This window comes from Chiloscyllium punctatum, chromosome 35 (genome assembly GCF_047496795.1).
Source record: "Chiloscyllium punctatum isolate Juve2018m chromosome 35, sChiPun1.3, whole genome shotgun sequence".
Taxonomy (NCBI): Eukaryota; Metazoa; Chordata; class Chondrichthyes; order Orectolobiformes; family Hemiscylliidae; genus Chiloscyllium; species Chiloscyllium punctatum.
Genome location: NC_092773.1, coordinates 10,211,712 through 10,239,704, shown reverse-complemented (window position 1 = coordinate 10,239,704; position 27,993 = coordinate 10,211,712). Strand labels below are relative to the sequence as shown.

General features: G+C 53.4%; 1 protein-coding gene across 2 annotated transcripts; it reads left to right on the top strand.

Moving 5' to 3' along the window:
• The first annotated feature begins 26 nt into the window (after nucleotides 1–26).
• Nucleotides 27–27,993, top strand: rassf2a (Ras association domain family member 2a). 2 transcript variants are annotated; one of them, XM_072553946.1, is made up of 11 exons: nucleotides 27–137; nucleotides 5,340–5,416; nucleotides 12,829–12,904; nucleotides 14,470–14,621; nucleotides 15,174–15,268; nucleotides 16,176–16,330; nucleotides 18,036–18,137; nucleotides 20,296–20,347; nucleotides 21,243–21,364; nucleotides 25,280–25,377; nucleotides 25,859–27,993. In XM_072553946.1, exons 2-11 carry the CDS (start codon nucleotides 5,355–5,357, stop codon nucleotides 25,926–25,928), a joined length of 984 nt encoding a protein of 327 aa, XP_072410047.1. In that variant the 5' UTR covers nucleotides 27–137; nucleotides 5,340–5,354; the 3' UTR covers nucleotides 25,929–27,993. The 2 variants fall into 2 exon arrangements, with proteins under 2 accessions (XP_072410047.1, XP_072410045.1); XM_072553944.1 differs by having other exon boundaries at nucleotides 32–137; nucleotides 5,343–5,416.

Below are 27,993 nucleotides of genomic sequence, written 5' to 3'. Positions count from 1 at the left end.
CGCGGCCCCTGATTGGCCGGACCGGCCTGTCCATCAGCCGGGATTGCTACAGCGTCTTTGCCCCAGTGGGTCGCAGAGCTGCTCGCCCGGGACAGGAGCTGGTGCCCGGGCACTGTCACACCCATGGAACCGAGAAGGTGAGCTATTGGTGGGGTGGCAGGGAGGGGAGACCGCCTGTCCCTGCCTTGCTTGTGCCTCCTGCAGCCTCCCTCCGAGACGCGCACGCACACACACACACACACACAGAGCCAACAGAGCAAGGCGACAGATGCAACACCCAGGCGCAGCTTGCCTTCCCCTTTTTGGAGGACAGCTTTTTGCAGGGAGTTTACCCCCTGCCGTCTAAAGCAGGCTGTTGAGAACAGCACACAGGGAGAGAGAGTGTATGGGTCTGGGTGTGGAGGGGGAGCTTGCATGAAGCTTTGGGAACTCTGGAGGACTTGCCTCTTTGCTGTCCGCCGTCTGGCTGGGGGAGGGAGCGGGGCTTACCTCCTATTGACCGGCCTCCATTCAGGGAACAATTGGCTTTCAACGGAGTCATTCATCAGCACCGTGGTGTTTGGGCAGTGGGTGTTGGGATAAGCAGTGGTTAGCATGGAGATGGGGGATGGCATGCCTCTGATGAAGGCTGGGATCTCTCATTGAAGCAACACTGAGGCTTGGGAAAGCTGTCTGTTCTCCATCCCCCCTCCCCAGACCCCTTCCCCCAACCCCAGGATCTTTTGTAGGGACGGATTGAACTCAAAGAAAGAAAGAAAGAGGGAGAGGTCAGAATGGTAATCCGGAAAGTACCAGAAAACACTCTGCTGAGTGCTGTCAGTCGGTGGAAACGATTCCAGTCAGGACAGTCCCTGGAAACACCCCCTCGGTGTGATCACGGCTCCAGGCTGTGAGCTGAGATGTTCACTGGGTTTTTGTACCCCCTTCCCCGGTTCCTTATTTCCCAGAGGCAGCGAGCAGCTCTGTGTGGAAATACTCCGGGCAGTCAGTCTGAGTTCTGGTTTCAGCTCAGACCTCAGTGCTCACTTCAGGAGGCTGGAAGACAGTGGCTGCTGTCACTCTCAGCAGCATGTTAATGGGAACCAGATGGAGCTCTGTGTCTCTGTCTGCCTGGTGAGGAAAACACCGCACCTTCCACCCCTGCAAGAGTCACATACTCCCCCTGTGTCAGTGACTTCCCCCATGCTTTTCATGGTATGGTTCATTTTCCAACTTCCTCCAAACTGCCTGTTGCTCACAGAGCTCCTCGCTGCAGTGAGTCTGTCAGTCTCTGACTTCCTGGCTCAGCTTCTATGCCAGCCAGTTCCTGTGTGATGACTGCAGGCTGCTTTTCTGTGTCCCTCTCTTCCCCCCCCCCCTCCCCGCCCCAAACCTCGATCAGTCAGTCCGAGATGATGGCTGCAGTGCCTTCAGTGAGTGAGGCTTTTGGTTTCTGACAGTACCCAGCCAGATGCTGGAGGGGGTTGCCCAAGGGAATGCAGCATCGTTGATGGTCCTCACTGTACGCAGGGTCTGAAATCCATCACGAGTCCATATGGCAGGTTTACTGACACTCCAGGGCCTGAGATCTGGTGACAATGATGAAGGACGTCTGTGCTTCTGACCCACACCAGGCTGCTACCCCCTGAGCGCTATCACAGCAACAGCACAGGGAAGGTCAGGATATCTGAAACTCAGGACAGAAACCTATGCCAACATAGTGCATCACCCTCCCAGAGTTCATGTTCTGTCAACTCTGGGTGAAATCTGACAAGGGGTCAGTGAATGGAGGGGAGAGAAGACCCAGGGTTCCTATTGGAAAGAAGGAAGACTCCACTTGGGACCGTCAGGATGAAGTACACTTTTTCCAGCACCTGACTCCCTTGTTACCCACCCCCGGTTCCCCCTTGAGAGGGTTGGGGTGAGCGGCCTTCTTGAACCGCTGCTGTAGACACACCCACACTGCCCTTCGCGAGGGAATTCCAGGATTTTCATCCAGTGACGTTGAAGGAATGGTGTCATATTTCCAAGTCAGGATGGTGAGGTGTTCAGAGGGGAACTTGCAGGGGGGGTGGTGTTCCCATATACCTGCTGCCCTCAGAGTCATACAGCACAGAAACAGATCCTTCAGTCCAACTTATCCAGGCATCACAATCTGTACCGAGTCCCATTTGCCAGCACTTGGCCCATGTCCCTCTAAACCCTTCCTATCCATGTATGCGTCCAGATGCCTTTAGCTGTACCAGCCTCCACCTCTGGCAGCTCATTCCATACATGCACCACCCTCTGTGTGAAAAAGTTGCCCCTTAGGTCCCTTTTAACTCTCTCACCTTAAACCTATGCTCTCGAGTTGTATAATCCCCCACCCCAGGGAAAAGAACTGTGGCAGTACACCCTATCCATGACCCTGTTGATTTTATAGACTTCTATGCCTTTTCAGATGGAAGTGATCGTGGATCTGGAATGTGCTGTCTGAGGATCTTTGGTGAATTACTGCAGTGTACCTTGTAGATGGTACACACTGCTGCTACTGAGTGTCGGTGGGTGGAGGGGAGGGGATGCTTGTGGATGTGGTGCCAATCGAGCAGGCTGCTTTGTCCTGGATGGTGTCAAGCTTCTTGAGTGTTGTTGGAGCTGCCCCCATAAAGACAAGTGGGGAGTTTTCCATCCCACTCCGGACTTCGGCCTTGTAGATGGTGGACAGGGTTTGGGGAGTCAGGAGGGAAGTTCCTCACCACAGTATTCCCAGTCTCTGACCTGCTGTTTGAGCCACTGTATTTATATGGTGAATCTGGCTGAGTTTCCACTGAATGGATATACCCCACAGACTGTTGAGAGTGAGAGACTCCGTGAGGGTAATGCTTTTCAATATCCAAGGGCTGATCATCAGCTTCTCCCTCATTGGAGATGCTCACCTGAGTGTTGTTCACCAACATCCAGATGTTGAGAGGGAATTTGGAGCAGTTTATAATCAAGACCAGGATTTCTCCATCAGCCTTCGATGTTAGAATCACTTTTGGTGATGGATTCGGTGCTGTGCCTCCATCTCACAGGGTCAGCCCCTGTAGGCTGGGCTGTATCGAGTCTGCATGACTATTTTAAAATATGTGATGGTACATTGGAAAAGCAGGAATGTGGGTGTCTCTTCACATGGTCCTTGCACAGCCTTCTATTTGGCTCAGTCCAAGTACCCATTGGACTCCTGGAAGGTAAAACAATCATTGTACTGATGTCAAACCTGTTTCTCACTGTCTTTTTCACCCCCAACCTCTCACTCTCACCTTGTCTCATGTCCTCTGTCTCCTTTCTCTCGTTGTTTCTTTCTCTTGCTCATTCTCTATTTTTATTCCCACTTTCACCCTCCCTCTCTTGCCCTCCCTCAACCTCTCACTGTGTCTTGTTTTCTTCCACTTTCTCCCTCCCGTTTTTTCTCTCTCTCTCTCTCTCTTTCCTTCTCTCTTTTTCTCCCCCTCTTTCACCTTTTTAGTGCTTAGTCTGCAGCAATAGAGATGAAATGGATGTGATTTAAACCCAGTGCTGTGAGTAATGGCTCCAAAGGACTCCTCTGTTGGTTCGAGAAGAGTTGGGGTATGTGGGGTGGTGCCGTGGCTCAGTGGTTAGCACTGCTGCCTCACTGCACCAGGGACCTGGGTTCAATTCCAGCCTTGGGCGACTGTCTGTGTGGAGTTTACACATTCTCCCTGTATCTGTGTGGGTTTCCTCCGGGTGCTCCGGTTTCCTCCCACAGTCTAAAGATGTGCAGGTTAGGGTGGGTTGGCCGTGGGAAATACAGGTCACAGGGATGGGTTGGGGGGAATCGAAAACTCTTTGGAGTATTTAACACCAATACACACCGACAGAAGGAGACCATGAGCACGATGGTTCCCAGGGAGTGTGTCTTGAGGTTACAGTGGGAGGTTGCTCAGTGACGGGATAGAGCTGATCGATGGGAACCAGCAATAAGTGTGTTTACCACTGTGTCTCCTCCTTGACTCCTAGATGAGCAGTGTGCAGTTTAAAAACTGGTCACGTTGAACTGATTGAGCAAGAGGAGGAGTGTTTTTCTGCTAAGTCAGCTCAGTTCCATGGGGCCCTGACTCAGCAGTGTGGTGAGAGACTTCAAGGACAGAGTGAGGGGGAGTCTGATCAAACAGGGAGTGAAACGTCAGGATGAAATGGGGATGTGAAAGTGGGTTGTGTTGCTCCATGGGGGAAACAGCTGTGTTTCTGCTGTCAGCATCCAGCCAGTCCTCACCCTGGACAGCAGCTCACACTCTCAACCAGGCACCACTGGGTCAAGCGACCATGAGCTCAGAGGACAGGGCACTGCACCCGAAATGGTCACATGGATTTTTTTTTTAGATTAGATTTTAGATTTTTTTTTTTTTTAGATTATTTTTTTTTTTTTAGATTATTTACAGTGTGGAAACAGGCCCTTCGGCCCAACAAGTCCACACCGACCCGCAACCCATCCATACCCCTATATTTACCCCTTCACCTAACACTATGGGCAACTTAGCATGGCTAATTCACCTGACCTGCACATCTTTGGACTGTGGGAGGAAACCGGAGCACCCGGAGGAAACCCACGCAGACACGGGGAGAATGTGCAAACTCCACACAGTCAGTCACCTGAGGTGGGAATTGAACCCAGGTCTCTGGCGCTGTGAGGCAGCAGTGCTAACCACTGTGCCACCGTGTTTCTCTGCACAGATGCTGCCAGACCTGCTGAGCTTTCCCAGCAAGTTCCAGCACTCTTGTTTCAGATTTCCAGCATCGTTTGGGGTTTGTTTTGTTTCTCCACTGACCAATCAAGTTGTTTCCCATTTAAAGGGCAGGTCTGTCCTGTCTGGCTGAACAGGCACGATGTGGTTAGCCAGCCCCTCCACTGTGATACAGTCCATGTTCACAGTGTGTCACGAGGGACTATCTGGTTGACTGCAGCTTGTGTTGAGATGTGTTTGAGGGTGGGATGGGGTGGGAGTGTTGCAATTCTCCTGCAGCCACTTCAGCGCTGATTGAAGGGGCACTCTGGTGAAAGCTCAGGGATTTGCAGGGGTCCAGTGCCTAGGCCCTGGTCTCTCACGGTCAGCTGGTCATTGGCTCAAAGCCACACAAAATCCAGACCTGGGAGTGCAGCACTATCGGAGATGGGAACCCCAGTCAGCACTTGCTGGGAGATCACTGTGCACTGTTAGTGATCCTGCTCAGATCTCAATACACAGCACAGTCCGGAAGGGGACGGGCTCCACTGTTATACCAGAGGACGGAGTTCTCCTGGTGGGCAAGAGCTCGGAGTGTTTGGCACAGACTGGTCCACCTCTTCACCACTCAATGCCAACGTGTTTGTCTTCTCTCAGCAGGGCGTGCCAGCTATGACAGTGCCAGCCGTAATGGAGGATCCCATACGTGTTGGGGAAGATAAATACATTCCCAAGTGAGTGAGTGAGCTTGCTGTGCGGTTCCTCGGTGCAATTATTCCCAGTGGGTACCGGCTGATGCCCACTGGGTGCTCAGAGCTGAGATCGAGGGGGGGGGGGGCACTTGGCAGATGGCAAGTTGTGGGTCAGTGCTGTCGAGGAGCTCTCTCTATCTCCCCTGGCCTTGGGCTGGAGAGGTGGGTGTGGGAGCTGGGTACAGAGGGCTGGGAGTGGTGTACCCCCAGAGAGGAGTGGACAGTCATGTGTTGGGTCAACAATGGGTGATGGGAATTGAGATGACATGGGGAGATTTGAGGGGAAGTGATGTTGAGATGGACCAGCAGACACCACTTGACTGAACCATAATCACAGACCTGTCCAGCAAATAGGAACGTGGCACTTGGAAACAGCGTGAGGCCATTCGGTCCCTCTAGCCTGCCCTAGCATTCCATTAGCTCAATGCTGATGTTGACTGTCCATCTCCTCTGAAAGCCTTCCCTCCCAGGCCCATGACAGCAACACTGAAATACAGGTGCCCTGGCCCTTGAATACAGCCACTGCCATTCTCCTGTCTTTCCAGGGAGATTGCCTCTTGTTCCTCGACTTGCCCATGGTTACAGCTCCAGCCTCTCCCAGTGACCTTCCTCCCAGCATGAGGCAGTTCAGCCCATTGCACTGGCTGCTAGCAAACATCTCCCAGTTTCTCCACCCCCCTGCTCCCTCATCCAGACCCTTGGGAAAGTTTGGACATTCCATTCCTGCTGCCCCCTGCCTGGTGGGAATCTATTGAAGTGATGGGCCATTCTGATTGACCGGAATTGAGTTTGGATTGACAGACAGCCGCTGGGGTGTTGGAACAGATGCTAGCTCTGAATCCCCAGAGCTGTGCTGGGAGAGGCAGGATGAGCTCTGGGCACAGGGCACCGTGCCCACAGCTGAAGTCAGGAGCCTCTCTGAGTGTGTCTGAGCCAGAAGCTGGCCCAGGTGAGGCCCTTCAGCCCATTGGGTCTGTGCTGACCTCAGCACCCCACTTTCCAGAACTTGGCCTTGATAGGACATTTGAAATGGTCCCTGTGAAAGATGGGGAGATTTCTCATTCTGCTCGTCTTCTCCACCCCCACTGTTCCTGGCAGTGTATTCTCGACACCCCCCCTACCCCCCAGGCATCGTGCAGTCATTGGAAAACAGTATCAGAGAAGGATTTTGTTAAACAAGGTTTATTGCATTTGGGTGTGTTGGTTAGAGCTGGCTGGTGATGTGCTGCAATTCACACTGAGGGCTGAATGGCCTGCAGAGCTTTGATCACATAGATACTGAGCAGGGAACAGGGTTGGATTTGGTGTGTGATGCTTCTTGTAGTGGAAGAGCCCAGTGACACTTCCTGGCCTGTGGAGAGTGCTTCACAAAGGCTGGTTGGAAGCAGACCTGAGGAGGAAGGAGAGACTGGTCAGGAAGAAGGGGAAAGTGGGAGTGAGCTTGTGTTAGCTGTTCAGCCTGCTAAGGCCCTCGGGCAGACAGCTTCCAAAATGAAGCCTGAAGGGACAGAGTCACTTGGCCGATCTGTGTTCCTCTCTCATGACTCTGAATCGTCTTGTCACATGAGCTGTGGGAAATCCAGGCTAAGTGAAGACTGCAAACTGAGCCATTGGCTTCAGAGCTGCCCGGTTCCATAGCAACCATTTCCATCCAAGATCCATCCACATCTATTGTGCTGGGGTGCTCAGAAACCAAACAGCCGTTCAATATTCACACTGTCTTCTCCTCTCCTCCTCTGTGCGTGTACTCACATATGCTCTTTCTCACACTCACACACACACACTCTCTCTCTCTCTCACTCGCACACTCTGACACACCCACACACATGTGCACGTTCTCTCTCTCACACATATGTACAAACACGTGTTCTCACCCCCAGAAGATGAGAGAACATCAGTCAGGCACAGAGAGCCTGTATTGTAGCAGACTCCTGGATCCAAGCACTGAGCAACATAACATCCCACAGTCAGTCCCCTCACCCACAATTGGGCCTGGGTTATGGGTGAGGTCCTGCACTGATTAGCCAGTGCTTCAGCAGCACGGGTCACCATTAGACTCTGTCTGAGTCTCTCAGTCCTGAGCACCCTCTGCTCAGCACTGACTCTCTGACAGCGCCTGCTGCCTCAATACTGACCCTCGGACAGTGCCCACTCCTTCAGCACTGACCCTCCGACAGTGCCCACTCCCTCAGCACTGACCCTCCGACAGTGCCCACTCCCTAGTACTGACCCTCTGACAGCGCCTGCTCCCTCAGTACTGACCCTCTGACAGTGCCCACTCCCTCATTACTGACCCTCTGACAGTGCCCACTCCCTCAGTACTGACCCTTCGACAGTGCAGCACTCCCTTAGCACTGACTCTCTGACAGTGCCCACTCCCTCAGTACTGACCCTCTGACAGTGCAGCACTCCCTCAGTACTGACCCTCTGACAGTGCGGCACTCCCTCAGTACTGACCCTCTGACAGTGCGGCACTCCCTCAGTACTGACCCTCTGACAGTGCAGCACTCCCTCAGCACTGACCCTCCGACAGTGCCCACTCCCTCAGTACTGACCCTCTGACAGTGCAGCACTCCCTCAGTACTGACCCTCTGACAGTGCGGCACTCCCTCAGTACTGACCCTCTGACAGTGCCCACTCCTTTAGCACTGACCCTCCGACAGTGCAGCACTCCCTCAGTACTGACCCTCTGACAGTGCAGCACTCCCTCAGCACTGACCCTCTGACAGTGCCCACTCCTTTAGCACTGACCCTCCGACAGTGCAGCACTCCCTCAGTACTGACCCTCCGACAGTGCGGCACTCCCTCAGTACTGACCCTCTGACAGTGCAGCACTCCCTCAGCACTGACCCTCTGACAGTGCCCACTCCTTCAGCACTGACCCACGGACAGTGCCCACTCCCTCAGCACTGACCTTCCGACGTGCCCACTCCCACAACACTGACCTCAGACAGTGCGGCACTCCTGCAGTACTGACCCTCTGAAAGTGCCCACTCCCTCAGTACTGACCCTCTGACAGTGCCCACTCCCTCAGTACTGACCCTCTGACAGTGCCCACTCCCTCATTACTGACCCTCTGACAGTGCCCACTCCTTCAGCACTGGCCCTCCGACAGTGCCCACTCTCACATCACTGACCTCCGACAGAGCAGCACTCCCTCAGCACTGACCCCCCGACAGTGCAGCACTCCCTCAGCACTGACCCCCCGACAGTGCAGCACTCCCTCAGCACTGACCCCCCGACAGTGCAGCACTTCCTCAGCACTGACCCTCCGACAGTGCGGCACTCCCTCAGCACTGACTCTCCGACAGTGCCCACTCCCTCAGCACTGACCCTCCGACAGTGCGGCTCTCCCTCAGCACTGACCCTCTGACAGTGCAGCCCTCCCTCAGCACTGACCCTCTGACAGTGCAGCCCTCCCTCAGCACTGACCCTCCAACAGTGCGGCACTCCCTCAGCACTGACTCTCCGACAGTGCGGCACTCCCTCAGCACTGACCCTCCGACAGTGCGGCACTCCCTCAGTACTGACCCTCCGACAGTGCGGCACTCCCTCAGTACTGACCCTCCGACAGTGCGGCACTCCCTCAGTACTGACCCTCCGACAGTGCGGCACTCCCTCAGTACTGACCCTCCGACAGTGCGGCACTCCCTCAGTACTGACCCTCCGACAGAGCGGCACTCCCTCAGCACTGACCCTCTGACAGTGCAGCACTCCCTCAGCACTGACCCTCTGACAGTGCGGCACTCCCTCAGTACTGACCCTCCGACAGTGCGGCACCCCCTCAGCACTGACCCTCCGACAGTGCAGCGCTCCCTCAGCACTGACCCTCTGACAGTGCCCACTCCCTCAGTACTGACCCTCCGACAGTGGAGCACTCCCTCAGCACTGACCCTCCGACAGTGCAGCACTCCCTCAGCACTGACCCTCTGACAGCGCCTGCTCCCTCAGTACTGACCCATGGACAGTGCCCGCTCCTTCAGCACTGACCCTCCGACTGTGTAGCACTCCCTCAGCACTGACCCTCTGACAGTGCAGCACTCCCTCAGCACTGACCCTCTGACAGCACCTGCTCCCTCAGTACTGACCCACGGACAGTGCCCACTCCCTCAGCACTGACCTTCCGACGTGCCCACTCCCACAACACTGACCTCAGACAGTGCGGCACTCCTGCAGTACTGACCCTCTGACAGTGCCCACTCCCTCAGTACTGACCCTCTGACAGTGCCCACTCCCTCAGTACTGACCCTCTGACAGTGCCCACTCCCTCATTACTGACCCTCTGACAGTGCCCACTCCCTCAGTACTGACCCTCTGACAGTGCCCACTCTCACATCACTGACCCTCCGACAGTGCAGCACTCCCTCAGTACTGACCCTCCGACAGTGCGGCACTCCCTCAGCACTGACCCTCCGACAGTGCGGCACTCCCTCAGCACTGACCCTCCGACAGTGCAGCACTCCCTCAGTACTGACCCTCCGACAGTGCAGCACACCCTCAGTACTGACCCTCTGACAGTGCGGCACTCCCTCAGCACTGACCCTCTGAAAGTGCAGCACTCCCTCAGTACTGACCCTCTGAAAGTGCAGCACTCCCTCAGTACTGACCCTCCGACAGTGCAGCACTCCCTCAGCACTGACCCTCCGACAGTGCAGCACTTCCTCAGCACTGACCTCTGAAAGTGCAGCACTCCCTCAGTACTGACCCTCTGAAAGTGCAGCACTCCCTCACCACTGACCCTCTGACAGTGCGGCACTCCCTCAGCACTGACCCTCCGACAGTGCAGCACTCCCTCAGTACTGACCCTCCGACAGTGCAGCACTCCCTCAGCACTGACCCTCCGACAGTGCAGCTCTTCCTCAGCACTGACCCTCCGACAGTGCAGCACTCCCTCAGCAATGACTCTCCGACAGTGCAGCACTCCCTCAGCACTGACCCCCCGACAGTGCGGCACTCCCTCAGCACTGACCCTCCGACAGTGCAGCACTCCCTCAGTACTGACTCTCTGACAGTGCGGCACTCCCTCAGTACTGACCCTTCGACAGTGCGGCACTCCCTAGTACTGACCCTCTGACAGTGCCCGCTCCCTCAGTACTGACCCTCTGACAGTGCCCACTCCCTCAGTACTGACCCTCCGACAGTGCCCACTCCCTAGTACTGACCCTCTGACAGCGCCCGCTCCCACAGCACTGACCCTCCGACAGTGCAGCACTCCCTCAGTACTGACCCTCTGACAGTGCCCACTCCCTCAGTACTGACCCTCTGACAGTGCAGCACTCCCTCAGCACTGACCCTCTGACAGTGCGGCACTCCCTCAGCACTGACCCTCCGACAGTGCGGCACTCCCTCAGCACTGACCCTCCGACAGTGCGGCACTCCCTCAGCACTGACCCTCCGACAGTGCGGCACTCCCTCAGTACTGACCCTCTGACAGTGCGGCACTCCCTCAGCACTGACCCTCTGACAGTGCGGCACTCCCTCAGCACTGACCCTCTGACAGTGCGGCACTCCCTCAGCACTGACCCTCTGACAGTGCGGCACTCCCTCAGTACTGACCCTCCGACAGTGCAGCACTCCCTCAGCACTGACCCTCCGACAGTGCAGCGCTCCCTCAGTACTGACCCTCTGACAGTGCCCACTCCCTCAGTACTGACCCTCCGACAGTGGAGCACTCCCTCAGTACTGACCCTCCGACAGTGCGGTACTCCCTCAGCACTGGCCCTCCGACAGTGCCCACTCCCTCAGTACTGACCCTCTGACAGTGCAGCACTCCCTCAGCACTGACCCTCTGACAGTGCAGCACTCCCTCAGTACTGACTCTCCGACAGTGCGGCACTCCCTCAGTACTGACCCTTCGACAGTGCGGCACTCCCTAGTACTGACCCTCTGACAGCGCCTGCTCCCTCAGTACTGACCCTCTGACAGTGCCCACTCCCTCAGTACTGACCCTCCGACAGTGCCCACTCCCTAGTACTGACCCTCTGACAGCGCCTACTCCCACAGCACTGACCCTCCGACAGTGCAGCACTCCCTCAATACTGACCCTCTGACAGTGCCCACTCCCTCAGTACTGACCCTCCGACAGTGCAGCACTCCTTTAGCACTGACCCTCTGACAGTGCCCACTCCCTCATTACTGACCCTCTGACAGTGCCCACTCCCTCAGTACTGACCCTCTGACAGTGCAGCACTCCCTCAGCACTGACCCTCTGACAGTGCAGCACTCCCTCAGCACTGACCCTCTGACAGCGCCTGCTCCTTCAGTACTGACCCATGGACAGTGCCCACTCTTTCAGCACTGACCCTCCGACTGTGTAGCACTCCCTCAGTATTGACCCTCTGACAGTGCAGCACTCCCTCAGCACTGACCCTCTGACAGCACCTGCTCCCTCAGTACTGACCCACGGACAGTGCCCACTCCCTCAGCACTGACCCTCTGACGTGCCCACTCCCACAGCACTGACCTCAGACAGTGCGGCACTCCTGCAGTACTGACCCTCTGACAGTGCCCACTCCCTCATTACTGACCCTCTGACAGTGCCCACTCCCTCAGTACTGACCCTCTGACAGTGCCCACTCCCTCAGTACTGACCCTCCGACAATGCCCACTCCTTCAGCGCTGACCATCCGACAGTGCACACACCCTCAGCACTGACCCTCTGACAGTGCCCACTCCTTCTGCACTGACCCTCTGACAGTGCCCACTCCCTCATTACTGACCCTCTGACAGTGCCCACTCTCTCAGTACTGACCCTCTGACAGTGCCCACTCTCTCAGTACTGACCCTCCGACAGTGCCCACTCCTTCAGCACTGGCCCTCCGACAGTGCCCACTCTCACATCACTGACCTCCGACAGTGCAGCACTCCCTCAGCACTGACCCTCCGACAGTGCAGCACTTCCTTAGCACTGACCCTCCGACAGTGCGGCACTCCCTCAGTACTGACCCTCCGACAGTGCGGCACTCCCTCAGTACTGACCCTCCGACAGTGCGGCACTCCCTCAGCACTGACCCTCTGACAGTGCGGCACTCCCTCAGTACTGACCCTCTGACAGTGCGGCACTCCTTCAGCACTGACCATCCGACAGTGCCCACTCCCTCAGCACTGACCCTCCGACAGTGCCCACTCCCTCATCACTGACCTTTTGACAGTGCCCACTCCCTCAGCACTGACCTTTTGACAGTGCCCACTCCCTCATCACCGACCTTTTGACAGTGCAACTCTCCCTCAGCACTGTCCTTTGGTGTGGCTTATACCCACAAAGCCAAGTAAATCTGTGCATGGTGCCCTCCCCTCACCGGCCTGGGTCAATGAGCAAGGATGTGATATGTATATCTGCCAAAACAGAGGCTCAGGCAGCACTGAAGGTTTCTTTCCTTGTTTTGATGGTGTAGGAAGGAGCTCCTGGGACATGTGAAGACCTATAACTATTACTATGAAGGCCAGACAGCTCAACTCCGGCATCGCGAGGTAAGCTTGGACCCATGTGATGGGCAGCATGGAGTTTGGACTGAATGCCCCCTGCATTTGGGAGCCCTGACTCCACCCTGTGATATCCTGCTATGAAAGCTTGTTCCCCCTGCACCTCCCTCCCGCCTGGTGGTTCACCAAGTGCGCAGGTGTTGGGGGGTTTGCTGGAAAAGGCGAGGTGACAGTGTCCCTGGGCTGTGTGACAGATGTGACCACGATCCATCTCCACACTGTCGTGGATTTGGACATGCAGCCCGTGGGGAGAGATCTCTGTCCCTCTGAGAGAGGGACAGGCAGTCTGACTGATGGCACAGGGGTCCTCCGTGCAGACTCAGACCCAGAGCAGGCAGCAAAGTCAAATCAGATTGAATTCAAACTCCTAAGGGACATTGACCAGTTGGTGGGGAGGGCAGAAAGGCAGCAGGTGAGGTTCCACGCAGAGAGGTCTGAGGTGATTCTCTTTGTAAGAACATGGGCAGATCATTTTAAAGAGGGGCTACAGTTCGAAAGGGGACACGGGAGTCGATGGGTCTGGGTGGGGATGTACATGGTACATACTGGAGTGGTCGGGCTGGTGGGGAGAGCAGGGAATACAGTGTCCACTTGTTCTCAGCTTTATCCACAGGGTCCCAGAGTCCCAGAGCAGGGAGGTGATGGTGACCATGTACAAGATACCTGTCAGGTCTCAGCTGGAGTACTGGGTACTTTGGGAGCACCGCCATTATCAGGGATTGGGAATATGTTGGAGAGGGGGCGAAAACGATTCACACGGACCGTTCCAGGGATGAGAAACTCCAGCGACGAGGATAGATTGAAGAGGTTGGGAATGTTCTCCTGGGAGAGGGGAAGGCTGAGAGAGAGATCTGATTGTGGTTTTCACAATCAGGAGCGGGCTGGACAGAGTACACAGGGAGAGACTGTTCCCACTTGGAAAAGGAACAAGAATGGGAGGGGAATGGATTTAAAGTGAGGTGGAACCAAAGTGAGGGTGATGGGAGATAGACCCTTTCTCACCCAGTGAGGAGTTAGGGTGTGGAGGGCACTGTCTGGTAATGGGCTGGAGGCAGCTTCAGTGCAGGCATTCAAGAGGGGCACGGGGTGGGTATTTGAGGGAGAGGTTGGCTGTAGGGGACTGGGGGTGAGCACAAGATCATGATTGTGGGCCGAATGGCCTCCTGCAGTGTGACACTGACATGATCTGAAGGAGGATGGAATCCGAACCAGGGATTGTGGAAGGGAATGGTTTGGGAATTTGAAGGGGCGTTCAGGTGGGCCCTTGTCATTCCCCTAGATGAGGTTCCAGCTGTATCCCCTGGGGAATGGCAGGGTGCACTCTGAGGGAAAGGTGAGAGTGGGGAAATGCGCCATTCGACCCATCTAGGTCAGGCTGCAGTCGGTGGTTCACCTCACCCCACCTCCCCAGCCTCTCCCACTCTCACTCCCCCCTTGGTAGCTGGGGAGGGGGGCAATTGCTGGCAACTAATTCCTGAACTGTTGTTCCTCCCTCTGCCCCCCCCCGCCCTCTCTCTCTCCCCCTCCTCTCTCTCCCCGCTCCCTCCCTGCAGGAGGAGAGTGAGTTGATCATCGAGGGGCTGCTGAACATCTCCTGGGGTCTGCGGCGTCCGATCCGATTACAGATGCAGGATGATAACGAGCGAATCCGACCCCCTCCGTCCTCCACCTCCTGGCACTCTGGCTGCAGCCTCCAACCCGAGAGGTAAGGACACAGCCCGCCTCCCTATACCCCGTGGACTGCCCCTCTATATCACCCCTCCACCACTCTGGCACCACCCCTAATCCAGGGCCCGGGATGGGCTGGGGGGAATGGGGAGGTGAACAGGGGGAGGGAGGGAGGGATAATGATGGCAGGGTGATTGGAATTTGAATTCGAATTCAGAATACTGAACGGCCTCACAAACTCTTAACACTCACCTGTACCTGTGTTTTTGTGTTTGCTGGTGTTGACCTATTATTTACTTCCCTATGCTACTTAACTCTGTGATCTGCCTGCATTGCTCGCAAGATAAAGCTTTTCACTGCGCCTCTGTGCACGTGACAATAAATTCAATTCAATCCCAATTCAATTTAAATCAAATTCAAATCCAATCCAATTCAGATTGAATGGTTCCTTCCCCTCTGGGCCAGGTTGAAGCTCTGCTCCCTTTTTCCTCCCCCCCCCCCCCCCCCATGTCCACATCTCTCCCTCCCCCGCATTCCAGTGACTCCCTATCCCCCACGTCTCTGTCACTCTCTCTGTCTGTTCCCTCAGGCTCCCCAAGACCACGTTTCTCATCCCAGATGTGAAAGTGGACGATGCCGAGAGTCTGTCTGAGGAGAAGGAGCCTGGCCCACGCACTGACAACGGTAAGACCATCATCCGCCCTATGGTGCTGCTGCCCAATCCTTTTCCACCTGCGATAGAGGCCATTCAGCCCCTCGGAGGCTGCAATGCTGGCCAGTGGGATGTGCTGCCTCTGCCTTCCCCCCCCCCCCCCCTCTTTTCCACCTCCACCTCTTCGTCTCGGATGGAAAATGAGGAATTGAGTTTGTCTTGGTCGGGGGGCCGTCTGAGCCTCCTGCCTTGTGGGGAATGTTCCTCACTGCTCCGCCTGGCGCTGGGAGGTGTTGGTACTGGGGTGGTGGCACTCAGTTAGTTATCCCAGGCCTCTGTGGGACCCAGACACTCCATGGCAGATGGGGTCCCAGTCTGGGTCGTGCAGGGAAGGAAACAGCCCTCCTTGACCTGCTCTGGCCGACGTGTGACTCCTGACCCACAGCAATGTACCTGCCCTCTGCAATGGTGTGATCCAGGCACTCAGCTCAAGGGCAGTTCCTGATGGCTAACCCATGCCCCCCCCACCCACCCTGCCACGTCCAAGATGGATTGTTACGAAGAGGTCGTGACTCTGATTTTGAGGATTTGGATCCGATTGTCCTGGTCGAACAGCTCTGGGGCCGTGCTTGTTAGCATGAACAAGGTGTGAGGATAGAGCGACTGGGGAAAGTGATGTCCCAACTATGGAAGGGATGGATCCGGGCCTCTCCCTGCTGCCTTGCCCGGCTGGCATAGTGCTTTCATCGCCTGCCCTGCGTGTGTTGGTGGGATGGAACATCTCTCTCTCTCTCTCTCTGTCTCAATGCCCCTGGCGAAGGGGGGTGGGTGAGGGTCAGCTCCTGCTGAGTATTGCGTGCCAGCCTGGAAGCGGGGGTCAGTGGGGGGGGTGAAGAGTGGGGCAGTGACTGTGTGCTGTGCCCCCCCCTGTGTTGGCAGATTCCCAGGGAGAGGCTGCCAGCTCCCAGCTGATGAGGACCAAGAGTGACGCGGGGGCACTGATCGTTCGCCGTGCCAACCTCCGCTCACCCAGCGACAAGCGCAGGATCCGCCGCCAGCGCTTCTCCATCAACGGTCACTTCTACAACCACAAGGTAAACGACCACTCAGCCAGCAGCTCCAATCCCTGAGGGAGAGGCAGGGGCTCTGTACCACCAGCTGTCCTGGAGCCAGGAGGTGAGAGCAGTAGCTATGGTGATGGTGCAGCCTGCAGCGTGTGAGAGCTACAGCTTGTGTGGATGAATCAGACAGGTGACTGAGACTCTGTCTGCTGCCTAGGCCTGCCTTTTGCCCATCACTGTCTGGCTGTCTCAGTCATGGAGCTGCAGCAATGGCTGCACTGCCCTTCCACTCTCCAACTCTGCGTTCCACCCAGTGGCTGCCTGTTTGGTCAGGTACCCACTGCTGCAAGTTACTGCCCACACATGGTCACAGGAGTGGGCATAGATACACCCTGCCCAATCCACTCCCTTCACACTGCTCCCAGCAAGGGCATAGCACTCCCAGGTCTGTGGGGAAGGGGAACCCGAGGTCCTGCATTGATATGTAACCGCAGGGACTGTGGGGATGGGGAACCCGAGGTCCTGCCTTGATCTATAACCGCAGGGACTGTGGGGTGGCGAACCCCCTGTCTGTCTGATTTCCTGTGGAGTGAGGAATCTGTTCAGGTGGAGCTGGTACACTCCAGCTCAGTGCTGGGATCTCAGCTCCATCGGGCCTCAGTGTCAGAGAGCAGGGGTCACCGTTAAAGGCAGTCCCTGCTGGGTTCCTGCTCCCAGTCACTGTCCCAGATACTGAGCGTGTGTGTCCCTGCTGGGTTCCTGCTCCCAGTCACTGTCCCAGATACTGAGCGTGTGTGTCCCTGCTGGGTTCCTGCTCCCAGTCACTGTCCCAGACACTGAGCGTGTGTGTCCCTGCTGGGTTCCTGCTCCCAGTCACTGTCCCAGATACTGAGCGTGTGTGTCCCTGCTGGGTTCCTGCTCCCAGTCACTGTCCCAGATACTGAGCGTGTGTGTCCCTGCTGGGTTCCTGCTCCCAGTCACTGTCCCAGATACTGAGCGTGTGTGTCCCTGCTGGGTTCCTGCTCCCAGTCACTGTCCCAGATACTGAGCGTGTGTGTCCCTGCTGGGTTCCTGCTCCCAGTCACTGTCCCAGACACTGAGCGTGTGTGTCCCTGCTGGGTTCCTGCTCCCAGTCACTGTCCCAGATACTGAGCGTGTGTGTCCCTGCTGGGTTCCTGCTCCCAGTCACTGTCCCAGACACTGAGCATGTGTGTCCCTGCTGGGTTCCTGCTCCCAGTCACTGTCCCAGACACTGAGCATGTGTGTCCCTGCTGGGTTCCTGCTCCCAGTCACTGTCCCAGACACTGAGCATGTGTGTCCCTGCTGGGTTCCTGCTCCCAGTCACTGTCCCAGACACTGAGCATGTGTGTCCCTGCTGGGTTCCTGCTCCCAGTCACTGTCCCAGACACTGAGCATGTGTGTCCCTGCTGGGTTCCTGCTCCCAGTCACTGTCCCAGACACTGAGCGTGTGTGTCCCTACTGGCAAAGACATGCGCCAGTCCTTGACAATGCCAGCCCAGTGGATGTTGGAGATGGGAGCTGAGAACAGACCGTGTTCTGGAGATGCTGAGAGGGAGGGAGGGAGAAGTGGGACGTGTGTGTCAGGCAGTTTGCTGGCCTCACCCTGTGTATTTCTCCGTGCTCCTTGCTCTCTGTCTGTGTGAGAGCTGGTGTTCCATTGTGCATCACTTCCCTCCCCTCACCGTCTGGAGTGAAACCCTCTCTTCCTTTCCCGCAGACATCTGTCTTCACACCAGCGTTCGGTTCCGTGACTAATGTTCGTGTCAACAGCACCATGAGCTCTCTGCAGGTTCTCAACTTGCTTCTGAACAAGTTTAAGGTCAGTGGTTCCATTGGCTGGGTACGGGGCTGGGTGAAGGAGGGGGTGCTGCACCGTGACAGTGCTTGGGGGTGGGGGGGGGGGGGGGGGGGTGAAGGGTGATTTGTTCCAAACACACCATCGTTTTGTCCTTTATGGACCTGGTTCTGAGCTGCTGTGGGACCTGACTGAAGCTGTGACATTTGACCAGGTCTTTTCCTGCCTTTGGGAATCCTCATCAGCTTCTCTCAGACAGTATCCGGTTCACTCCACTCCCAGGCCTGTTCCTGGGGAAAATATCTGAGTCCATCAGAGTACATGAAAGTGTGCCACATTCCCAGATAGGGAGGAGGATCAGGCAGAGTCAGCGTGGCCTCATACAGGAGAAAGAAACGCCTGAGCAATGTATTCCAGCTGTTGGAGGTGTCAACAAGCAGGTGAAGGGGAAAAACTGGATGTCATACACTCAGAAAGATGTACAACACGGAAACAGACCCTTTGGTCCAACCCGTCCCTGCTGACCAGATATCCTCAATTAATCTTGTCCCCTTTGTCAGCACCCGGCCCATATCCCTCCAAACCCTTCCTATTCATATACCCATTCAGATGCCTCTGAAATGTTGTCTTTGTACCAGCCTCCACCACATCCTCTGGCAGCTCATTCCATCCACGTACCACCCACTGTGTGAAAAAGTTGCCCCTTAGGTCTCTTTTATATCGTTCCCCTTTCACCCAAAACCGATGCCCTCTAGTTCTGAACTCCCCCACCCCAGGGAAAAGACCATCTCTGTTTACTCTCGCCATGCCCCTCATGATTTTATAAGATCTCAATAAGGTCACCCCTCAGCCTCCGATGCTCCAGGGAAAACAGCCCCAACCTGTTCAGCCTCTCCTTATAGCTTAAACCCTCCAACCCTGGCAACATCCTTGTGAATCAGATTTCCAAAAAGGAACATTCAACAAGGTATAACATGTCAGGTTACGTAATGGGAGAAGAGCCCCTGGTGTCTGGGATTGGATATGAACATGGGTAGAGGATTGGCTAACTAATTAAAGTAGACAGTGATGGCAAGGTAGCAGTTTGATGCTGGAATCCTGTTAACGCCTGGAGTGGCCATAGGGGTTAGCACTGGGGACGCCATTATCTGAGAAAAGGTACATTGGCCTTGGAGGCAGTCCAGAGAAGGTATGCGAGGCTGGTCCCAGAGATGGACAGGCCGTCTCAACAGGAGGCCTGGACTCACTGACAGGAACAAAGATGAGGACTGACTTGATTGAAAACAGATGATTGGTCAGGAATGGAATCAGGGAGATGTGGAGAGACTGGGACCAGAGAGTGTCATCTCAGAGAAAGGGAGTGATGTGGAGGAATTTCTTATGTCTGAGGGGAGTGAAGCTGTGGGATTCTCTCCCACAGAGGGATGGCGAGGCTGGGTCACTAAAGGCTGAGACAGAGAGATTTTTAATCAGGGAGGGATGAAGGGCAATGGGGAACAGGCAGGAAAGGGAAGTTGTGGGTGATCAGGTCAGCTACGAATTGAATGTCAGAGCAGAGTGGATGGGCTGAATGGCCTCCTGCTGTTACCTGCTCTGACCGATACTGGAATTGCTCGCTGTCTCCATTCCTGCAATATTGCCCCTTCCCTACTGTTGTTATTGCCTGGTACTGTCAGACTGAGTCCCCTTCACCCAGCACCTCGAGTCTCACTGCACTGCATTGGTGCCCCTCTTTAGCCTTGGAACCTCTTCCTGACATTTGAAATCCTTTCCTGATCAGTCACTTCCTTTATCCCTGGGAGCCCATGTTAGTGCCCCGCCAAATCCATTTCAACAAATGTCCCTTTCCTTTGCTTCTCATCTTCAAGTGCACTGCCCCCTCTGGCCCACCATTGTTAGCCCTGGCTTTGTGACAGAGAAACCCTTCATGGTCTCCAGTTTGATCCAGCAATTATTGCATCATCCACAACATGACTGGCCAAAACCCCCTCCCCCTCCCTGCCCGTTTCTTGGGCTGATGGAGTTTACCCAGCACCTGCAGGAAGAGAGGAGAGGAGAGGAGACTGGGTGGTGGCAGCTGGCAGCAGAGTGTGGGCATTTGGCAAAACCCCACCATGAAACTCCGAGAGGGTGGAAGGCGAAGAGAAGGATTGAGCGATGTGTCTTTCTCCTCTTCTTTCAGATCGAGAACAGTTCCGACGAGTTTGCACTTTATATTGTCCACACCAGCGGAGGTGAGTCCGTGGCTAATGAAGACTCATCCATCTTGAGAGCTTGTCCAAGTTTTCGAGTGAGGAGACAGCAATGGCTGTCATCCAATGTCACGTCCAAAACACTGGCACAGACCGGGTCCTTGCCTTGGCATTCATTTGCCAAGAGGAGGGTCAAGAGCATCCCGAGTGAAGGTTGGGTATCATCAGTAGGAGCATGGAGTGAGTGGATGAGAGAGCACCATTGGACACAAGCATTCTCCAAGGTGATGTGAATGTGTGTCATTCACAGAGAGACACAGAGACACCACAGCACATGGAGCAACCCAGAATCTCAATAAAACACTCAGAGCCTTGGGGAGATTCCGAGATCTCAGCAAGAGGAGAGCAGTTGGGGTGAATGTCACGTTAGGCTTTATTGGTCAAGGACGGGAATAACACAGTCATACTGAGACCAGAGCTATTCATCATGGAATCCCTGTAGTGTGGAAGGAGGCCAGTCAGCCCATTGAGTCTGCACTGGCCCACTGAAGAGCATCCCACCCAGACCCAGCAACCCCCAGCTGGGCTGATTATCCCCCAATCGAGAAGAAGTTATCTTCCTGTTTGGAATTTCCGAGCCTCGAGGATTGTGCCTGATTCATCGCCAAGGTTATTCAAGCTGATGAATATTTCTCGGGGGGGGGAGGGAGGAGTGAGAGATGTGGGGGTGGGCCTGGCAGTTAACTCCCATCCATCTGGAGGGGCTGAATGGCCACTTCCTGCTCAGTTTGCCATGTCCTCACAGAGAATGGGGCACACTGTACACCTCCTACATGTTCACTCAGGGACAGACACTTTCTCTCATTATGGTCTGTCTGTCTGTCTGTCTGTCTGTCTCTTTTTCTTTCTGTCACTCACTCTCTCTCTGTCTTCCCAGAGAGGACCAAGTTAAAGGATTCCGACTATCCTCTGATTGCCCGCATCCTGCAGGGACCTTGTGAAGCCATAGCGAAAATCTTTCTGATGGAGAAGGATCTTGGGGAAGAGGTCACCTACGATGTGAGTAACTGTTTGATGAATGTAGGTTTGCTGGCTGAGCTGGAAGGTTTGGTTTCAGACGTGTCGTCACCATGCCAGGGAGCATCATCAGTGAGTCTCTGGTGAAGCCTTGGTGGTATGGCCCACTTTCTGTTTGTGTTTAGGTTCGTTGGGTGGGTGACATCATTTCCTGTTCTATTTCTCAGAGGGCGGTAAATGGGGTCCAAACCAATGTGTTTATTGATGGAATTCCCGTGTGTGTCTCTGTCTAGCCTGCCCCAAGATGGATGTGTCGTCCCAGTCAAAGCGGTGTCCTTCCTCATCTGAATGGAAGGATACTCGTGAGAGAGGGCCATGTCGTTTTGTGACAATTTGGTGTTCATGTATCCTGGGGGCTAGTTTTCTGCCTGTTTGTCCAATGTAGTGTTTGTTACAGTCCTTGAACGGTATTTTGTAAATGACGTTACTTTTGCTTGTTGTCTGAAAGGTCTTTGAAGTTCATTAGCTGCTGATTTAGTCTGTTGGTGGGTTTGTGGGTTACCACGATGCCAAGGGGTCTGAGTAGTCTTAGCAGTCATTTCCAAGATGTGTTTGATGTAAGGTAATGTGCCGAGTGTTTCGATGTGTGCTGTGTCTGCTAGTTTGGGTTTGTTGCTGAGAAATTGGTGGACTGTGTGGGTACGTGTTCTTTTTGAATAGGCTGGAAAGATATTTCTCTTCTGCTCTGTGTAGTTCCTCCATGCTGCAGTGTGTGGTGGCTCATTGAAATCATGTTCTGATGCAGCTTTGTTTGTGGGTGTTGGGGTGAATGCTTCTGGAGTTCAGTATTTGGTCTGTGTGGGTTGTTTTCATGTAGATGCTGGTTTCAAGTTCCCCATTGGCTGTTCGCCCGACTGTGACGTTGTAACATGACGTTGTTATGGCCTTGATTTTTCTTTCTCGAGAAGTTCCAAAGACCCAAGGTTCCAAAGTTTATTGGGACCCTTTTGTTTACCCTAACAGATAATGCCTCGAGCCTAAGACTTCGATGTCTTAAAAGAAACTGGAATAATCCAAGGGGAGTGGCCAGCTCACTATGTAGCTAGCCTTTGTTTAGAATAGAGCTTTTTTAGATTCAGTTGAGAGCTTCAAGTTCAGTGGTAGCAGCTGTGTGTGGAAAGGGTGTGGGCTCTTCTCTCTCTCCTTCTGCCCTTCTGATATCACAAACTGTCAGCTATCTGTGTCATTTTTACTCTTTGTGCTGAGGGACGTGTGGACAGGGACTGTTGCAAGTATTTTCGGAACAGCATCATTTGAAATTGGGCTTAGACCGGATAAGTTATCCACAATTCTATTTTCTGTTCTTTGTGTTTGAGTCCATAAGTTTGTAAATTCTCTTTGTTTAAAACTAGCTAATTTACTCCAGGGATATCCACTGTACACGTAGCAGAAACAAATAGCAAAGTTATGGTCTGGGCGACCTGCTTAAAATGTCTTGAGGGGTCTGGCCTCATACATAGCAATACCTCGGAATAGCAATTTGTCGTTGTTTTCTTAAGTGAATTTAATGCCAGTAAGGGTGGTATTGATGGTGTTGTAAGTTTTCTCAAATTGGTTTTGTTCAGTGATGAGAAAGGTGTCATCCACGTACCAATTTGGGTTGGATGGTTGGCAGAGCTGTTTGTTTGAGTCTCTGCATTACTGCCTCTGCTAAGAACCCTGATATCTGAGATCCCATGGGTGTTCCGTTGGTTTGTTTGTAGGTTTTGTTGTTGAAGGTGCACTGGGTGGTAGGGCATAGGTCCACAAGCTTGACGATACTGTCCTTGTTGATGAAGTTGTTGATGTTTGGTGTATGTGTCTTTGGGTCGTCTGATAATGCAGTCAGTGTTTCCTTGGCTGGGTTGATGTTGATAGGTGTGAACAGGGCTGTTACATTATAGGAGACCATTATTTCATCCTCTTCTACCTTGGTGTTTTTGGTCTTCAGGAATTCTTGGGTGGAGTGGATGGAGTGGTGTGAGGCTTTTACTAAGTGTTTTAGTCTTTGGTGTAGCTCCTTGGCCGATCTGTACATTGGTGTTCCAGGTTGTGAGACTATGGGTCTGAGGAGGGCTCCTGGCTTGTGAAGTTTAGGTAATCCATAGAAGTGTGGTGTGTTGGACCCATCTAGTTTCATTTTCTGGAAGTTGGTCTTGTTTAGTTCTCCAGATTTCTGAAGTTTTTTGGAGTAGGGCTGCAATTAAGTTCTCTCATTGTGATGTCGGATGTAGATACCTGTTGGTAACTGTCCACATCTGCAATCAGTGCATTCGCTTTCTCATAGTCATCGTTCCTGTTTAAAATGACGCCCAGAGACCCGAGCCACTCTCCCTTACATGAAAGACATCTTGGAAATGACTGCCAGACTACTCAGACCCCTTGGCATCATGGTAGCCCATAAACTCACGAACACACCAAAACAGCAGCTAATGAACTTGAAAGACCCCATACAGACAACAAGCAAAACTAATGTCATTTACAAAATACCATGCAAGGACTGTAACAAACATGACATTGGACAAACAGGCAGAAAACTAGCCATCAGGATTCATGAGCATCAACTCGCCACCAAACAACATGACCCACTAGTATCCTTACATACAGATGAGGAAGGACACCACTTTGACTGGAATAACACATCCATCTGGGGCAGGCTAGACAGAGACACACATGGGAATTCCCAGAAGCTTGGCATTCCACTGGGAATTCCATCAATAAACAAATTGATCTGGACCCCATTTACCACCCTCTGAAAAATAGAACAGGAAATGATGTCACCCACCTTTAGAGACCAAGACATGTAAATAGAAAGTGAGCCATACCACCAGCACTTCACCAGAGGCTCACTGATGATGTTACCTCGTAAAGTGATGACACGTCTAAAACAAACCCTCCAGCTCAGCGAGCAGACTTACATCCAGAACCTCAACCTGAGTTACAAATCTTTTCAAAAAACCCCGAACTGTTTCATGTTGGCTCAGTGATCTCACTGCCTGTGAAGGGTTCTGGGTGAGTCTGCTTGCAATTAGGAATCCTCTGCAGTTTCATGGGTTTAGATTAGATTATTTACAGTGTGGAAACAGGCCCTTCGGCCCAACAAGTCCACACCGACCCGCCGAAAAGCAACCTACCCAGATCCATTCCACTACATTTACCCCTTTACCTAACACTACGGGCAATTTAGCATGGCCAATTTACCTAACCTACACATCTTTGGACTGTGGGAGGAAACCCACGCAGACACGGGGGGAATGTGCAAACTCCACACAGACAGTTGCCTGAGGCGGGAATTGAACCCGGGTCTCTGGTGCTGTGAGGCAGCAGTGTTAGCCAGCATGCCACCCGTTTAACCAATTGACAGGGACTGTGGGAGACTCCTGATGAATGAAGGAAACAAGACATGTCTAAGTCCCAATAAGGGGAGATGATGGCTGTGTAATATTGTCGCTAGACTATTAATCCTTAAACACAGGTCATGTTCTGGGGATCCAGGGTTGAAGCCCTTCCTTTGGTGTTGGAACCATACTATAGTTAACTGGGAAGAACTGACATCAAGTGGAGAATTGGAGGCAGGAGAATGGGCAAGGAAAGGCATAGCTAAGGTGCTGCAATGCCACCACAGGCAGGAGGGTATCATTACAATGTGACATGTTTACATGGGAATTTTCCATTCTAATCGGAAATGTGCACATCAACACGTCTAAGATTGATGAAAACGTGATCCATCTTCCGTATTGGATCCGAGCTGAAAGTGCCGGATGTAAGGAGGGGAATAGGTGTGTCTCGTGCAGGGCCAAACAGTTGTTCTAATGGCTCTCCCTTGCTTCTGTCCCCAGTGGTTTCAGAGTGAAATCACTGGCTTGCTTCAGGACAACTGATGCTTCAGGTATTTCTCTCTCTCTCTCCTTTGGCCAGGTTGCCCAGTATATCAAGTTTGAAATGCCAGTGCTGCAGAGTTTCATTGTCAAACTGAAGGAAGAGGAAGATCGAGAGGTGAAGAAATTAACACGCAAGTGAGTTCTTGTCCCAGTCTGTTTCACGTTTTTTGGTAGTTTCAATTGTTGGGCCGAGGGAAGAGTGGGACACTAAGGGAGTCCAGGTCAGAGAACTAACACCTGAACCACGACGATTTGAACTTTGGTCAGAGCTCTGAACGTTGGGTTAATTGAGAGAATTACTCGGTAATTTGTAATACATCTCCTTGATGTTACTTCTTTGAATGTGTTTGTAACAACAGCAAGACTCGTTTACATAGGAAATTGTAATGCAGTACTGAGGGAGTGCCACACTGTCCCTGACGCTGATAACTGTATTATATCCCACTGCTGAACCCCCCTTCCCTGGGGCGGTACTGAGGGAGTGCCACACTGTCCCTGATGCTGATAACTGTATTATATCCCACTGCTGAACCCCCCTTCCCTGGGGCGGGACTGAGGGAGTGCCACACTGTCATTGACGATGGACAATAAGACATGATGGTGTTTGTCTCTGCAGGTATTCAGTCATGCGTGCTGTTCTGGAGACCCGAGTACAAGAGCTAACAGAGTCCTGGGCACAGATTTGAAGCCTGGCACAGCGGGTAGAACAAATGGCACAAGACGTTTAGATGTGGGCACTCTCTCGGATGTTGGTATTGGGTGACAATGCCAAGACTATGCACTTGTCAAGCTCCTGTGGAGTGTGACCTTGGCACCTCCCAAACTGTCAGCTGTCAGGAGCTGTAAGGTGGGTGGGTGGGTGTGGAGGTTCCTAAATGGGGGTTGTCCTGTGGTCTTTGGGAAGGGATGCTTTATCTTCAGAAACACTCCAATAAATCCAGCCAATGTAGTTGGGAGATGAACCAAATCCTCCTCCTTCTCCCACTCACCCCACAGCCCTTTGTTCTGTCCTGTGAACATTTGCAGAGGTTGGAGTGGGTGGGGAGGCAAGTTGAACCAGGAACCTGGTGCCTGGAGTCACATAGAGTCTAGACCAGCTTTGCACTGTTCCCTCTCAGCCTGTTGGTCCTGTCTACAAACAACCAGTCCCCACTGATGGGCCCTGGCAGGTTCGTCCCCACCCCTTCGGCATTTCCCAGTCAAGGTTGAGGTTCAGGAGAGCAGAACTCCTCCTCCTCTCGCCTCCATGTTGGTACCTCCTATTGTCGAGCTCTCCCATTTTTGCCGGATCGGTGAACTGGAGCAGACTGGGAATGGGAGTCCCGGAATATTCCAACACATCTCCACTCACAGATGCCTAATGTCATACTCAAACCCTGACACACAAGGATTGAAAATGTACATGGTGGTAGTGATCCTGGTGTGGGGCAGGAGGTAGAATCCTCTTCAGTCACAGCACAGAAGTGATGCTACACTTGCAACAAGGTGAAGTCTCCATCCTGTTAGCATGGGGCTGCTCTCAGAGAGAGGGGAAACTGGTGGAGGTTTAACCTAGGGATCACAATGCCTCTGGGAGGAAGGTGTAGATTAAGAATCAGCGATCTCCGTGATAACTTCAGCTGAGGTGGGAATCAAACTCAGGCTGTTGGTGTCACTCTGCATTGGAAACCAGCCATCCAGCCAACTGAGCGCCCCTCCTCCCTGTGTAGGCTGGGGTGGAGTGGACGGAGGCAGTGGGAGAGGTGTGTGAGAGTAACATTAATGAACAGAGGGAATCCTGCACATGACTGAGGTCCTGTGCAGCTTTTGCAGTGTCCCATTGGTCCCCTCACCTGACTGACCATTTTGTGCCTGAGGGACAGGATGTAACTGAAGGCAGTCTCTATGTAGTTGGGAGCTGAGTTGGTGATCTGGAAGGGAGACTGGACAGGGCCAGAACAGTGCTGTCATTCAGGAAGCATGTGTTCATGTGATGGAATTCCATGGAGGAGGTTTGGAATAGGTTAGGGATAACTCCCATTCTCCACAATGGCTGACTGCACTCCGTATTCCCAGTCAGTCAGATCTCATTGCTCCAAAATTCCACCCATTTGGCCATCACTGGTCCAAAGGGCTGAATGGTCCATACCTGCTTCTGTATTTCTCAGTGAATGCCGTGTAATCAAAAAATGACCTCATCTTGAGTACAAAAAAAGTTTTTTTTTTGCTGTGTTCTCCTTTCAATTGTTGATATTTCTGATTTGATGAAAATTTGGCTTCTGGTGTATATTTAAGACTGGGTAGAGAGATTCTCGATCAGTCTGTCAGATCAGCCATGATCCTATTGTTTAGCGGGGAAAGGTGGGGGTACTGTGGTGTATGAACTTATTCCCTGAGGTTGTGGAATCAGAGCTCCAGGCAATCTGCCAACAGACTCAGCATCACAGTTCAGCTGGCCCAAGGAAGTGTGCACCCCACCACCCCCTGACTCCTTACCCATCCTGACAAGGTTCCTGCAAGATGCCCACAGTTCCCAGGTGCTTGATCCCTTCCTTCCTAACGCCTGGCAAATCCCCTTTTGTGAGCACCACCCTGCTTCCCATGACACAGCATCACCTTCCCATCAGTGTTCAACCCGAACTTGAAGCAGACTGTAAGAAATAGATATATTTTTCTGTCGCAATATTTCATGACCTAACATACATTCGGATAGTTTTAAAACATCTCAGCTATTTTTTAAAAGAAAGATGGAATTAAACCGAGTCTAACAAA